The 12,920-nt window shown below is 65.3% G+C and overlaps 1 protein-coding gene across 1 annotated transcript; it reads left to right on the forward strand.

The window, feature by feature from the left end:
- Nucleotides 1-983: 983 nt before the first annotated feature.
- On the forward strand, nucleotides 984-12,499 carry FXYD1 (FXYD domain containing ion transport regulator 1). Its single transcript, XM_065420583.1, has 8 exons — nucleotides 984-1,070; nucleotides 5,251-5,315; nucleotides 7,263-7,295; nucleotides 7,599-7,673; nucleotides 8,281-8,317; nucleotides 8,508-8,557; nucleotides 10,530-10,568; nucleotides 11,106-12,499. The coding sequence occupies exons 2-7, from the start codon at nucleotides 5,258-5,260 to the stop codon at nucleotides 10,550-10,552; spliced, it is 276 nt and encodes a 91-aa protein (XP_065276655.1). The 5' UTR covers nucleotides 984-1,070; nucleotides 5,251-5,257; the 3' UTR covers nucleotides 10,553-10,568; nucleotides 11,106-12,499.
- The last annotated feature ends 421 nt before the right edge of the window (nucleotides 12,500-12,920 follow it).

The following is a 12,920-nucleotide window of genomic DNA, read 5'->3' on the forward strand; positions in this document are numbered from 1 at the left end:
CAGCCCCCCGCCCCGGTTTAATGACCCCCAGCTCCTCCCTGGCCAGCCCGCAACCAGGAAACAGAATCCACCTGGCCAGGCTATGCACAGGGACACGTCACCACCCCAGTCACACCCTGACACACTGTCACCCGACCCGCCACACCGATACCCCGACAAACAGACACACTCTCACCCTGACAGCCACACTGATACCCCGACAGCCATAGCAATACCCCAGCACACTGACAGGCTGTCACCCTTACAGCCACCGATACCCCAACCCACTAAAACGCTGTCACCCTGAAAGCCACACCAATACTCTGACACACTGACATGTTGTCACCCCAACAGCCACACCAATATCCCTACACACTGACATGCTGTCACCCTGACAGCCACACTGATATTCTGACAGCCACACCAATATCCCAACACACTAACACTGGCACCTGACAGCCACACTGATACCCTGACACACTAACACGCTGTCACCCTGACAGCCACACTGATACCCCAACAGCCATAGCAATACCCCGACACACTGACAAACTGTCACACCCTGTCAGCCAAACTGATACCCTGACACACTGTCATCCCGACAGCCACACTGATACCCTCATACACAGTCACCCAATAGCCACACCAACACAGTCACCTCAACACACAGCCACACCGATACCCCAACACACTGACATTGTCACCCTGACAGCCCCACGGATACTCCAATACACCAAGCCAAGTCAAGTCCCACACAGCCCCACCCACACACCATCACACGCCACACAGCCACATGGACACACTGACACAGGGGCACCAACACACTGACAGAACCACACCCACCCTCCACGGGCTGCTTCGTCCCACCCCACCTAGATCCCGCTATGGGGGACAGTTACGAAATTCTGCCTGAATTGACACCCCCCGCCCCCTTTCTCCAGACCCACCCCCACTGCCCCCACCCACTGCCTGGTCCCCTCCCCCATTCCCTCAGTCCCACCCCACCCCCGCCCCGCTCCGGGCCGGGCGCTCCCCGCTGTCCGGTCCCGCACTCTGCGTTCGGCCGGGCTGACAGCTGCGAGGGGAGCGGGGTAAGGGGCGGCCAGGGGGCTTGGGGGAGACGAGGCAGGGGGAGGGGGAAAGTCCCGTGCGGGGAAAGGGGCGGATCGGCTGGGATCTGGGCAACGGGAGAGGGGGCTCTGCCCCCCAGGGAGGGGGGTCTAACTACGGGGGGTCTAACGGGGAGGCACTGCCCCCCAGGGAGGGGGGGTCTAACCACGGGGGGGTCTAACCGGGAGGGCTCTGCCCCCCAGGGATGGGGGTCTAACCACAGGGGTCTAGGGTTTAACCCCGGGGAGGTCTAATGGGGGGGGCATTGCCCCGCAGGGGGGGGGGGGGTTAACCAGGGGGGTTCTAACGGGGGGGGCACTGCCTCGGGGATCTGCCCCCAGGGAGCTGGGTCTAACCCCGGAGGGGTCTAACAGGGGGGTCTAACCCCGGGGAGCGGGTTTAACCAGGAGGTGTGTCTAGCAGGGGGCTCTGCCCCCAGGGTTGAGCCTCTAACCACGGGGGGTCTAATGGGGGGCTCTGTCCCCAAGAGAGGGGAACCTAACCATGGGGGGGTCTAACAGGGGGTCTCTGCCCCCCAGGGAGGGGTTTTAACCTCAGAGGGAGGGGGCTTAAAAGGTGGGCTCTGACCCTAGGGACGGAAGACTAACCATGGAGGGGTCTAATTGGGGGGGCTCTGCCCCCCAGGGACAGGGGTCTAATCACAGGGAGGTCTAATGGGGAGGTTCTTCCCCCCAGGGAGGGAGGTCTAACCCCGGGGAGGTCTAACAGGGGGGCACTGCCCCCCAGAGAGGGGGTTTTAACCAGGGGGTTCTAACGGGGGGGGGCACTGCCTGGGGGAATCTGCCCCCAGGGAGGGAGGTCGAACCCTGGGGAGGTCTAACGGGAGGCTCTGCCCCCCAGGGAGGGGGGGGTCTAACCACAGGAGGTTCTAATGGGGGGATGTCTAACCCAGGGGAGGGTTGGTGTGATGCCTGGGGGGGGGGATATTTTGCGGGGGGAGAGGTTAGGGATGTACCAGCACCTCAGGGGAGTGTTTGGGGTGCTCAGGTGCCCCCGACTCTGCCCCAGGGGCTCATCTGACAGGCCTGGTCCAGAGGCAGTTGTGCCTGTGGGAGGGTCCATCCCCCCCTGCAGTGGGAGGCAGCTCCCCCTCCTGGATCTCGGGGTCTCCCCATGGCCAAGTCCAGCCATGACACCAGCTCCCTCCCCACCGGGCCTGTGGTGCCCAGTGGCAGTGAGTTCCACAGGCCAATGGTGGGACAAATGGCCCCATGTCCTTGGGCCAAGAGACTGGTGGGGAGACCCCATGGCCTGTCCTGTCCCACTGACATGGCCCCACTCCCCCAGTGCCTCCCTTGGGGCTTCTTTCCAGGTGGCAACCAACACCTGGTGACATCTGTGTGGACAAGGGGGCAGTGGCGGGGGAAGGATTCAGGGAGAGGGATGGGGTGAAGGGGGTTGTGGGCGCAGTAATGGGGTAGGGATGAGGAGAAGGGGCAGGTATGTGGCACCAGGGTCAGGGGTCCCAATGCTGGGTCGGGGGACCCTCCTTCCCTCCTGAGCCGTGTCCCAGCCTGGCACAGAGCTGCCGTGCAGCTGGTGGGGGAGTTGGAGGTGAGATCCAGCCGCCCTGGTGTCCCCACCGGCCCCAGAACCCCTGCCCCAGGCCTGCCTCGGGACAGTCACACGTGGCAGGACTCTAGGGCCAGGGTCTCAGCCCAGGCCGGGTGCCCCCCTGGGGCTGGTGGTGGCCTGGGCTCAGCTGAGATGTGAGCCAAGCCGTGGGTGCTGCATGCCAGGCCAGCTGAGTCAGGGGTATTTATACTCCAGCACCGTGGGGCCTGGGTATATTTAGACAGGCTGCCGGGGAGCGCAGAGACCCACCAATCCCAGCCAGGGCTAGAGGGGGTGTCTGGCAGCTCTCCTCAGAGAGGGGGCACGACAGAAGGTGAGTAGGGGCCCTACTTTAACCACTAAACCCCCTCCGCTCCCAGAGCCGGGAGAGAACCCAGGCGTCCTGGATCCCAGCCTCCCCTGCTAGTCACACCACGCAGGTCCCTTATCGAGAGCTCCCATCCTGTCCGGGGCTTGTCAGGCAGCCAACCCAGCCGAATTTAGCTGCCTTAATCTCTGCCCCTGAGCCAGTCCCCGCGGCCCACGATAACGCCCTGTCCTACCCAGCCGCCAGCGAGAGGCCCAGGCCCGAGCCCAGGGGTAGGTGCAGGGAGCTGTGGGTCGGGACTGAGGGGCACCGGCAGAGCTGTGGGTGAGGGCAGCCCAGGGCTGGGATAGCAGGGGCTGTGGGTCGGGACTGAGGGGCACCGGCAGAGCTGTGGGTGGGGACAGCCCGGGGCTGGGATAGCTGGGGCTGTGGGTCGGGACTGAGGAGCACCGGCAGAGCTGTGGGTGGGGCCCAGGGCTGGGATAGCAGGCGCTGTGGGTCGGGACTGAGGGGCACCGGCAGAGCTGTGGGTGGGGACAGCCCGGGGCTGGGATAGCTGGGGCTGTGGGTCGGTGCTGAGGGGCACCGGCAGAGCTGTGGGTGAGGGCAGCCCAGGGCTGGGATAGCAGGCGCTGTGGGTCGGGACTGAGGGGCACCGGCAGAGCCGTGGGTGGGGGCAGCCCAGGGCTGGGATAGCAGGGGGCTGCGTGTTGGGAGTGAGGGGCACAGGTAGAGCTTGGGGGAAGGAGGGCTAGGATAACGGGGGTGCAGGTTGGGAGTGAGAGGCACCAGTAAGCTTGGGGGGGCAGGGCTAGGGTAACAGGGGCTGCGGGTCGGGAGTGAGGGGCGCCGGCAGAACGGGGGTGCTGCGGGGTCCGGGCAGAGGCAGGCCCCAGGGGTGCTGACATGTAGTGGCTGTGGGGCATGCAGGCTGGAATGTTCTCTTCTCTGTGGGGAGTGGCGGGGGGGGGGAGGGTGGCGTGCAGCGTTGGGGGGGCCAAGGCGTAACTCGGGGTTACGGGTGCCCAGTGCCAGGGATTAGGCTGGCAAATGCAAATCCCCGGGGTTAACCCTTTATTGGCTGCAGACAAAGCAGGGACAGAGGGGAGGTGGGTAATTACACCCCCCCCCCATATCTCAGAAGGGGGTCCTCTATCTGGGGGGGGGGTAGAGACCACAGAGTGGGGGAGGGCAAGGATGTGTAGCTGCAGGCTGAGCAGTGCTGGGCGGGGAGATGAGGGGGAGCCACCCCCACCCCCCCAAGCGCAGAGGGAGCAGAACCCCGGGCAAGGCTGGTGGGACTCAGGCCAGGGCCAGGGTCCTCTCTCCTGCCCCCTCCTCCCACCCTGGGGTCTCCTGGCTTGGGGTGGGGGGCAAGGTTATCATCCGCAAACACTGCCTAGCAGGCGGGGGGGGGGGGGCACAAGGCCACATCTCTATGGTAACAGACCTTTGGCCCCCAGCAGACCCACCAGGCCGGGGCTGGGTGTGAATGACCCTGGCCCCGCCCCCAACCCTGCCATGGGTTGTACCCCTGCCATAGCCCCACCCCCAGTACCTTCCATCCCATCCCCCCAGACTCCCCCCATCCCTGCCACAGCTCCACCCCGCCCCCCACTACCTCCCACCCTGGCCCTGCCACGGCCTCACCCACCAGCCCTGTTTCTCCCCCCCAGTACCTCTCACCCCAACCCCTTCCATGGCCCCACCCCACCCCCAGTGTCCCCCTACCCCAGCCCTGCCCCCCAGTACCCCACCCCCATTACCTCCCACCCTGGCCCTGCCACGGCCCCACCCACCAGTCCTGTTTCTCCCCCCCCCAGTACCTCTCACCCCAGCCCCTGCCCCCTGTACCTCCCCACCCCTTCCATGGCCCCATCCCACCCCCAGTGTCCCCCCCACCGCAGCCCTGCCCCCCAGAACCCCACCCCCACTACCTCCCACCCTGGCCCGGCCCGGCCCCACCCTGTCCCTGCCCCTCAATACACCCCCACCCCTGCCACAGCCCCACCCCCCAGTACCTCCCATCCCGGCCCTGCCCCCCAGTAAATCCCCACCCGGGTCCCTCCCCACGCGCCATGGCCTCACTGTACCCCCTCCGCCCCCATGATCCACAGTCCCTCCCTTTGCTTCCCCCCTCCTGTGCCCTGCCAGGGCCTCACCCTCCCCTCTTGTCCCTCCCTGGCTGTTCCTTTGTTCCCCTCCCTTCTCCCCCACAGCGGGTGGTGCTGACCCTCTGTCCCTTGGTGTCTCAGCAGGACAGACATGGGGACGTGGATCCTGCTGCTGTTCTGCTGGGCCCTGCTGGGAGCAGCCAGCGCTGGTGAGTGCCGGGGGCATGAGAACGCAGCGGAGCTCCCAGAACCCGGACCCCAACCCCAGGGCCTATGGCATGTCACTGGGGACATCAGGCTGCCAACCCTCCAGGATTGTTCTGGAGTTGCCAGGCATTAAAGATAATGTCATGTGATGAAACTTCCAGGAATTCATCCAACCAGAGTTGGCAACCGTATGGGAGAGAACCCAGGAGTCCTGGCTCCCAGCCTCCTGCTCTAACCACTAGACCCCTCTCCCCTTGAGGAGAGCACCCAGGATAGCTCCAGCCCCGCTCCAAGCGGTGGATCAGGAACTCTGGGTGCAGGGGTGTGGCCACACCCCGGCTTGCAGTGGTTTCCCTCACGCACAGGGTTTGCAGTTTGGTTCAGGGCCCCTGCCCCCCCCGTCCCCGCCCCATCCAGCACTGCTGGGGTCCAGCTGCTCCCTGGGTCCTCAGTGCTCGGACATCACCGCTGCCCCCCCCCGGCAGGCTGTGCCCGCCTCGCCCCCTTCTCCCAGGCTCTGGGTCACTGGGAGGGGCTGGGGCTTTTGTGCACCAACCAGCTCGCAGCTTGGAGGGAGCCCAAATTGCAGAGATTCAAAAAGCTCCATCCACCCACTCAGCGGGGGGCGGGGGGGGGGGGACATGGGAAGCCACCAGTGTGGGGAGCCAGCAGCGGGGTGGGGGGGGGGGGGGGAGTGTGGAATCCCAGCAGTGGGGGAGGGGGCAGCAGGGCCCGTGGGGAGGGGAGGAGTCAAAGAAGTGGGGAAGTCCCAGAAGCAGGGAAGGGACAGTGGGGTGAGGGGGGGGGAGGAATCCCAGCAGTGGGGGGGGGAGGAATCCCAGCAGCGGGGGAGGGGGCAAGCGGGGGAGGGGGAGGGGGAGGAATCCCGGCAGCGGGGGAGGGGGCAAGCGGGGGGGGGGGGAAGAATCCCAGCAGCGGGGGAGGAGGCAAGGGGGGGGAGGGGGAGGAATCCCAGCAGAGGGGGAGGGGGGAGTGGGGGGGGAGGGGGGAGGAATCCCAGCAGAGGGGGAGGAGGCAGCGGGGGGAGGGGGAGGAATCCCAGCAGAGGGGGAGGAGGCAGCGGGGGGGAGGGGGAGGAATCCCAGCAGTGGGGGAGGGGGCAGCGGGGGGGAGGGGGAGGAATCCCAGCAGAGGGGGGAGGAGGCAGCGGGGGGGGAGGGGGGAGGAATCCTGGCAGCAGGGGGAGGGGGAGATATAATCCCAGCAGTGGGGGGGGGGGGTGGCCTGGGGAGGTCTAATGGTTACAGCAGTGAACTAGGATTCAGGACCCCTGGGTTCCAATCCCAGCTCTGCCCCAGACACCCTGTGGGACCCTGGCACCCATTCCCTGCCCCCTGGGCCAGCCAGTCCCCCACCCTGGGGCTGGATGGGAGCAAGCAACCCCTGAAGGGCCCCAGGAGGTGAGGGGAGTAGGCTCAGCATGTCAGGGCAGATGCTCACTGCGGTGCCCACGGGGCTCCCTGGTCAGCGTGGGGGGGACCCCGTCAACAAGCAGTCACTGGGCAAGGGAAGAGTTGGCCCGTCTGCCTAGCGCTGGCTGCACCAGGCTGGGGTCAGCTTCACTGCAGCTTTCGGGGGGGGGGGGGGGGGTCTTTTACACCCCTCAGAAATGTAGCTACTCCCAGGGAAGTGTTCACGTTAGACCAGCCCTAGGGGCAGGACTCTCTGTCCATGGCTTGGGAGTGGGGTCTAGGGGTTAGAGGAAGGGGAGGGGATTGCTGGGCGCCAGGAATCCTGGGTTCTGTCCCCAGCTCTGGGAGGGGGTGTGTGGGATCAGGACTCCTGGGTTCTTTCTTTGGCAGTAGGAGGGGACGGGGGCCTAGGGGTTAGAGCAGGGGGGGCAGAGAGGTTAGAGTGCACTCCGTGTCTCTAGCATCTCTGAATCCCAGGACAGAGAGATCCTTAATGCCTCTCTCTCTCTCTCGCAGAGCCTCCCAAGGAGCACGACCCCTTTAACTACGGTGAGTTGGAGGGTCCCAGGGCGGGCGGCTGCTGAGCTAGGCCAGGTGCTGGCACCTGCTGGGAGGGGTGGGGGGTGTCTGTCTGGTGCACTGAGATTAGGTCTCTCTTCGGGGCCAGCTGCAGCAACTCAGGTCTGACAGCAGGGAGCAGTGCATGTCCGCACTGACACACACACAGAGCAGGGCCCAGCCCCTCCAGCAGGGGGCGGCAGGGACACGCACATGTACAATGGTTGTGTATCAGTGTGTCTCTTTTTGGGGGGGGCAGGTCCCTTCTCCCCCTGAGCCCGTCTCTCCCCCCAGACTATCAATCCCTGAGAATTGGAGGCCTCATATTCGCCGTCATCCTCTTTCTGCTGGGAATCCTCATCATCCTCAGTGAGTATCCAGCGTCCCCTGGAGGGGAAAGGCCCCATGTCCCATCCCCCTGAGCGAGCCAGAGAGGAGGGGGAGTTTTGGGGGGCTGGTTCCTCTAGGTGCTGCCCGGACACCAGATCCCTTCAGCCCCATAAATCCAGAGCTTTCGCTCCATCTGTATCTGCCGGGGGGGAGAGGGGGGGAGATGGCTAACCCCCACTGTTCCCCCAGCCCTGTATCATTAACCCCTTGTTGCCCAGGCTGCTGCTACTCAGCACCCCCAACCTGCCAGCCTCCTCTCCCCTCCTGGAGCCGGGATAGAACCCAGGAGGCCTGGCTCCCAGCCCCCCTGCCCCAACCCACCAGCCCCCCTCTCCCCTCCTGGAGCCGGGATAGAACCCAGGAGGCCTGGCTCCCAGCCCCCTGCCCCAACCCGCCAGTCCCCTCTCCCCTCCAGGTGCTGGGATAGAACCCAGGAGGCCTGGCTCCCAGCCCCCTGCCCCAACCCACCAGCCCCCTCTCCCCTCCTGGAGCCGGGATAGAACCCAGGAGGCCTGGCCTCCCCTCTCGCTGCCCCCTGCCCCGCCATCTCGCTGCCAGGGGGTATTTACTGTTTTATCTTTTCTAGGTCGACGCTGCCGTTGCAAATTTAACCAGCAACAAAGGTAAATTACCCCCCCACCTCCCCAGCCAGCAACGCACCCTAGGGCTGGGACAGCAGGGGGCTGCAGATCAAGAGGGAGGGGCTCTGGCAGAGCGGTGGGGGAGGGGAGCCCGTTGCTGGGTTGGGAGTGAGAGGCACGGGCTGTGGGGGCTGAGAGCACAGGGACCCATGTAATGCTGCTGTCCCCCCAGGACTGGTGAGCCGGACGAGGAGGAAGGGCCTCTCCGAAGCTCCATTCGCCGTAAGTACCAGGCACCCCACAGCCTCCCCCAGTGTCGGATTAACACATGGGCCCACGGGGCCTGTGCCCAGAGGCCCTGGTCAATTTGGGGGCTCCGGCAGGAGCGCCGGAACCTGTGTAGAAGGGGGGGCCCACCAGTACCTGAAGTGTGGCCCTGCCCCCTGCTCCTCCTCTTCCGCCTGGGGCCCCGCCCCCTGGCCAGGCCATTAGCCGGAGCTTCCCGGGGAGCCTGGGTTGCTTGTGGGGAGTCCTGGACCCTCCACCTGCCCTGGGTGGGGGGACCCGAGAGCAGCCCCCGGCCTGCCCCCATGGGGAGCACCACCCAGGGCAGGTGGAGGGTCTGGGGCTTCCCACAGTGGCTCGGACTCCCTCGGCGGCTCCAGGGCCAGCCTTAGGGGTGGGCCACCCAGGGCGCCTCAGTCAGGGGGTGCCCTGCAGCTGTGCAGAGGTGCGTACTGCTGGCTGGCAGAGGCGATGGGGGGGGCACCCAGATTTCTCCCTGCTCTGGGGTGGGGGGGGGGAGTGGTGATGCCCAGATACCGCTCACTCCCCACAGCCGCCCTCCAGGCCCCCTAGGGGGTTGGGGCGGGGAGGAGCAACACAAACGCTCCGTGTCCAGGTCACTTTCCCCACCTGGGCTGTGCTGCGAGGCATCAGGACCTGCTGATGGGGAGCCCTGACGTTGCTCCTCGTTCCCCCCTTCACAGCCCTCTAGGGGCCCCGAGGAGCAACGTTGGAGGGGGGAGGGAGCAGCATTGCCAGACGCTCGGTGCAACCAGCTCAGTTTCCCCATGTGGGCGCAGAAGGGAGTGCGGGGGTTGGGGACGCGGGGGGGGGGCACAGGGCAGGGGTTAGGGGGGCGGAGGGGAGTGCAGGGGTTGGGGGCACAGGGCAGAGATGGGGACATGGGGGGGCACAGGGCAGGGGTGCGGGGGCACAGGGCCGGGGTTGGGGGCGCAGGAGGGGAGTGCAGCGGTTAGGGGCACGGGGGGCACAGGGCCAGGGTGGGGGGGACACAGGGCTAGGGCGGGGGTTGAGGGTGCGGGGGGCACAGGGCCAGGGTGGGGGTTGGGGGCGCAGGGGGGCACAGGGCAGCACAAAGTAAGGGTGGCAATATACCATATACCAGCCATCCTTACTTCTCCGCTGCTGGCGGCGGCGTTGTCTTTAGAGAGTGGTTCTCAAACGTTCATACTGGTGACCCCTTTCACACAGCAAGCCTCTGAGTGCGACCCCCCCCACCCTTATACATTAAAAACACTTTTTTATATATTGAACACCATTCTAAATGCTGGAGGCAAAGCTCGGTTTGGGGTGGAGGCTGACAACTCGCGACCCCCCATGTAATGACCTCGCGACCCCCTGAGGGGTCCCGACCCCCAGTTTGAGAACCCTTGGATAGAGCCAGCAGCCGCTGTGCCTGGCCAGTGCTTAACTTTGTTCTGGGGCTGAGCCCGGAACCTCTTTCAATACAAATTAAGCACTGGGGGGAGACAGCGGGGCCCTGGGGGGTGGGGAGACCATGGGGGCCAGGGATGATGGGGGGTGGGGAACCTGTGGGGCCATGGGCAATGTGGGGGGCAACATGCCCACAGGGGCCAGGGGCACCATTTCCCCTAAGGTCAGCCCTGGGCGGCTCTTACCAGGGCCTGGCTCCAGCTTCTGGCCTGGCTTGGCCTGGCGGGGGGGAAGGGGCGAGGGTGGGGGAGAGGAGGAGCAGGGGGTGGGGCCCCAGGGTGACGGGGAGGCAGTGTGGGGGACCCAAAAGTTCTTTGTGCCAAGGGCCCCAATAAATCTTAATTCACCTCTGCCACCCCTGTTTGACACACGCTGGGGGAGGGCGTGGCCAGGATGCCGGGATCCTCTCCCCCCCCCCCCCCCCCGCAGGGCTGGTCTGTCTAGGATCTGACCCCAGATCCCCCCCAGGCAGAACCCCGCCCCAGGCACCTGACTCCTTGACTCTTCTCTACAGGTTTGTCCACCCGGATGAGATAGGCGGGCCCAGAGGCTGGTGAGTGGGGCAGGGGGAATGGATGGGACATGGGGCCCTTTACCCCAAGGGAGCACTAGCAGTGCTCAATTTGTGCCAGGGCTGAGCCCCGGCACCTCCGGGCTGGGCCGTTGAGAGCCCCGGCACCTCCGGGCTGGCTGCATTAGTTATGAGTGTTAAAAAATGACTTGAGCCCTGGCACCTCTTTCACTCCAGATTAAAGACTGGGCGCTGGCTCTCATCTGGCCCTGGGGGAGGGGGATGGGACTGGCTGGCTTAGGGAGGTGGGGAATGGGGCATGGGGTTTTCCCCTCTAGAGGGTGCTGGCTCCTATGAGTTCTGTGGGTCCGAATTCCCACTGTGGCAGTCATCCACATTACATAGAGACCAAGGTTGGGAGCCAGGACGCCTGGGTTCTATCCCCTGCTCTGGGGGGAGAGTGGGGTCGAGGGGGTTAGAGCAGGGGGGCTGGGAGCCAGGACTCCTGGATTCTCCCTTGGGTGGGGCAGTGTTGCTCATTGTCCATACATAATCCCTTCCCGTTTGCTCTCTGTGCAGGTCTCCCCAAGGCGCAGACCCCTCCCTGGATATGAAGAGTGACCCCCTCTTCCCCCGTCCCATGCTGCATAGCCGTAGCACTTAGCCTAGACCAGGCCCCCGCGCTCTGATCGCAGCCTGCAGAATCTGAGCCAGCCAGCAGGGGGCAGTAGGGACACACACCCCCAACAGGTCTGATCCCCTCCAACAGGGGGCAGAAGGGACACACACACACACACACACACACATACACACACACACACACACAGAGCGCAGGGCTTGTCCCCTCCAGCAGGGGGCAGTAGGGACATACACACACGCGCAGCAGGTCTGATCCCCTCCAACAGGGGGCAGTAGGGACACACACACACACACACACACACACACACAGAGCGCGCAGGGCTTGTCCCCTCCAGCAGGGGGCAGTAGGGACATACACACACGCGCAGCAGGTCTGATCCCCTCCAACAGGGGACAGTAGGGACACACACACACACACACACACACACACAGAGCGCGCAGGGCTTGTCCCCTCCAGCAGGGGGCAGTAGGGACATACACACACGCGCAGCAGGTCTGATCCCCTCCAACAGGGGGTAGTAGGAACACACACACACACGGCAGGTCTGATCCCCTCCAACAGGGGGCAGTAGGGACACGTACACACACACACACACAAACACACACGGCAGGTCTCATCCCCTCCAACAGGGGGCCTCCGAGAGACACACACAGCACAGGACTTGTCCCCTCCAACAGGGGGCAGTAGGGACACACACACACACACACACACACTCACTCACAGCAGGTCTGAGCCCCTCCAACAGGGGGCAGCCAGGACACACACACACACACAGAGTGCAGGGCTTGTCCCCTCCAGCAGGGGGTGGCAGGGATGGACAGACAGACACACACCTGGCAGGTCTGATCTCCTCCAGCAGGGACACACAGAGCAGGGCCTGTCCCCAGCAGCAGGGGGACCCCCCCACACTCTAGGGGTGCTGCCTTTGTGGGCTCTGGGCAGCGGTGCCAAGAGCCCTGTGTGTGAGGGGTGCAGGGAGGGGTGACTGTGGGGGGCGGCTAGGGTGACCAGATGTCCCGATTTTATAGGGACAGTCCCGATTTTGGGGTCTTTTTCTTATATAGGCTCCTATTACCCCCCCAGCCCCTGTCCCGATTTTTCACATTTGCTGTCTGGTCGCCCTAGGGGTGGCAGTCGGGGTCCCTGTTGAAGTGTCCATCATGGGGCTGTGGTGGGAACAGCTGGCTTCCACCCCTGGGTCAGGGCTGATCCCCTCCAGCAGGGGTCAGCAGAAACCCCCCCAGCCTCTGCAAGTGTCCCTGTGTCCAGCCGGGGGCGCTGTCTGTAGTCGCTGGCCGGAGACGGCTTCCCAATAAACGCTACCTGCCCCCCATCTGCCTCCTGGCAATTACTGCCTGGGGCGGGAGTCACTGCGTCAGGCACTGAACCCCTCCCCACCCCTGGCCTGCACTCACCACCCCCACCCCCGCTGCCAAGCTTGCTCCCCAGCCCTGGGCTCCCCCCCAGCTCTGCCGGTACCCCTCACCCGCAGCCTGCTGCCATCCCAGCCCTGCTGCCCCCCAGCTCTGCCGGTACCCCTCACCCGCAGCCTGCTGCCATCCCAGCCCTGCTGCCCCCCAGCTCTGCCGGTACCCCTCACCCGCAGCCTGCTGCCATCCCAGCCCTGCTGCCCCCCAGCTCTGCCGGTACCCCTCACCCGCAGCCTGCTGCCATCCCAGCCCTGGGCTCCCCCCAGCTCTGCCGGTACCCCTCACTCCTGACCTGACCTGCAGCACCCCCTCTCCCCTCCCTGG

The sequence above is a fragment of the Emys orbicularis genome, chromosome 20 (assembly GCF_028017835.1).
Source record: "Emys orbicularis isolate rEmyOrb1 chromosome 20, rEmyOrb1.hap1, whole genome shotgun sequence".
Classification (NCBI taxonomy): domain Eukaryota; kingdom Metazoa; phylum Chordata; order Testudines; family Emydidae; genus Emys; species Emys orbicularis.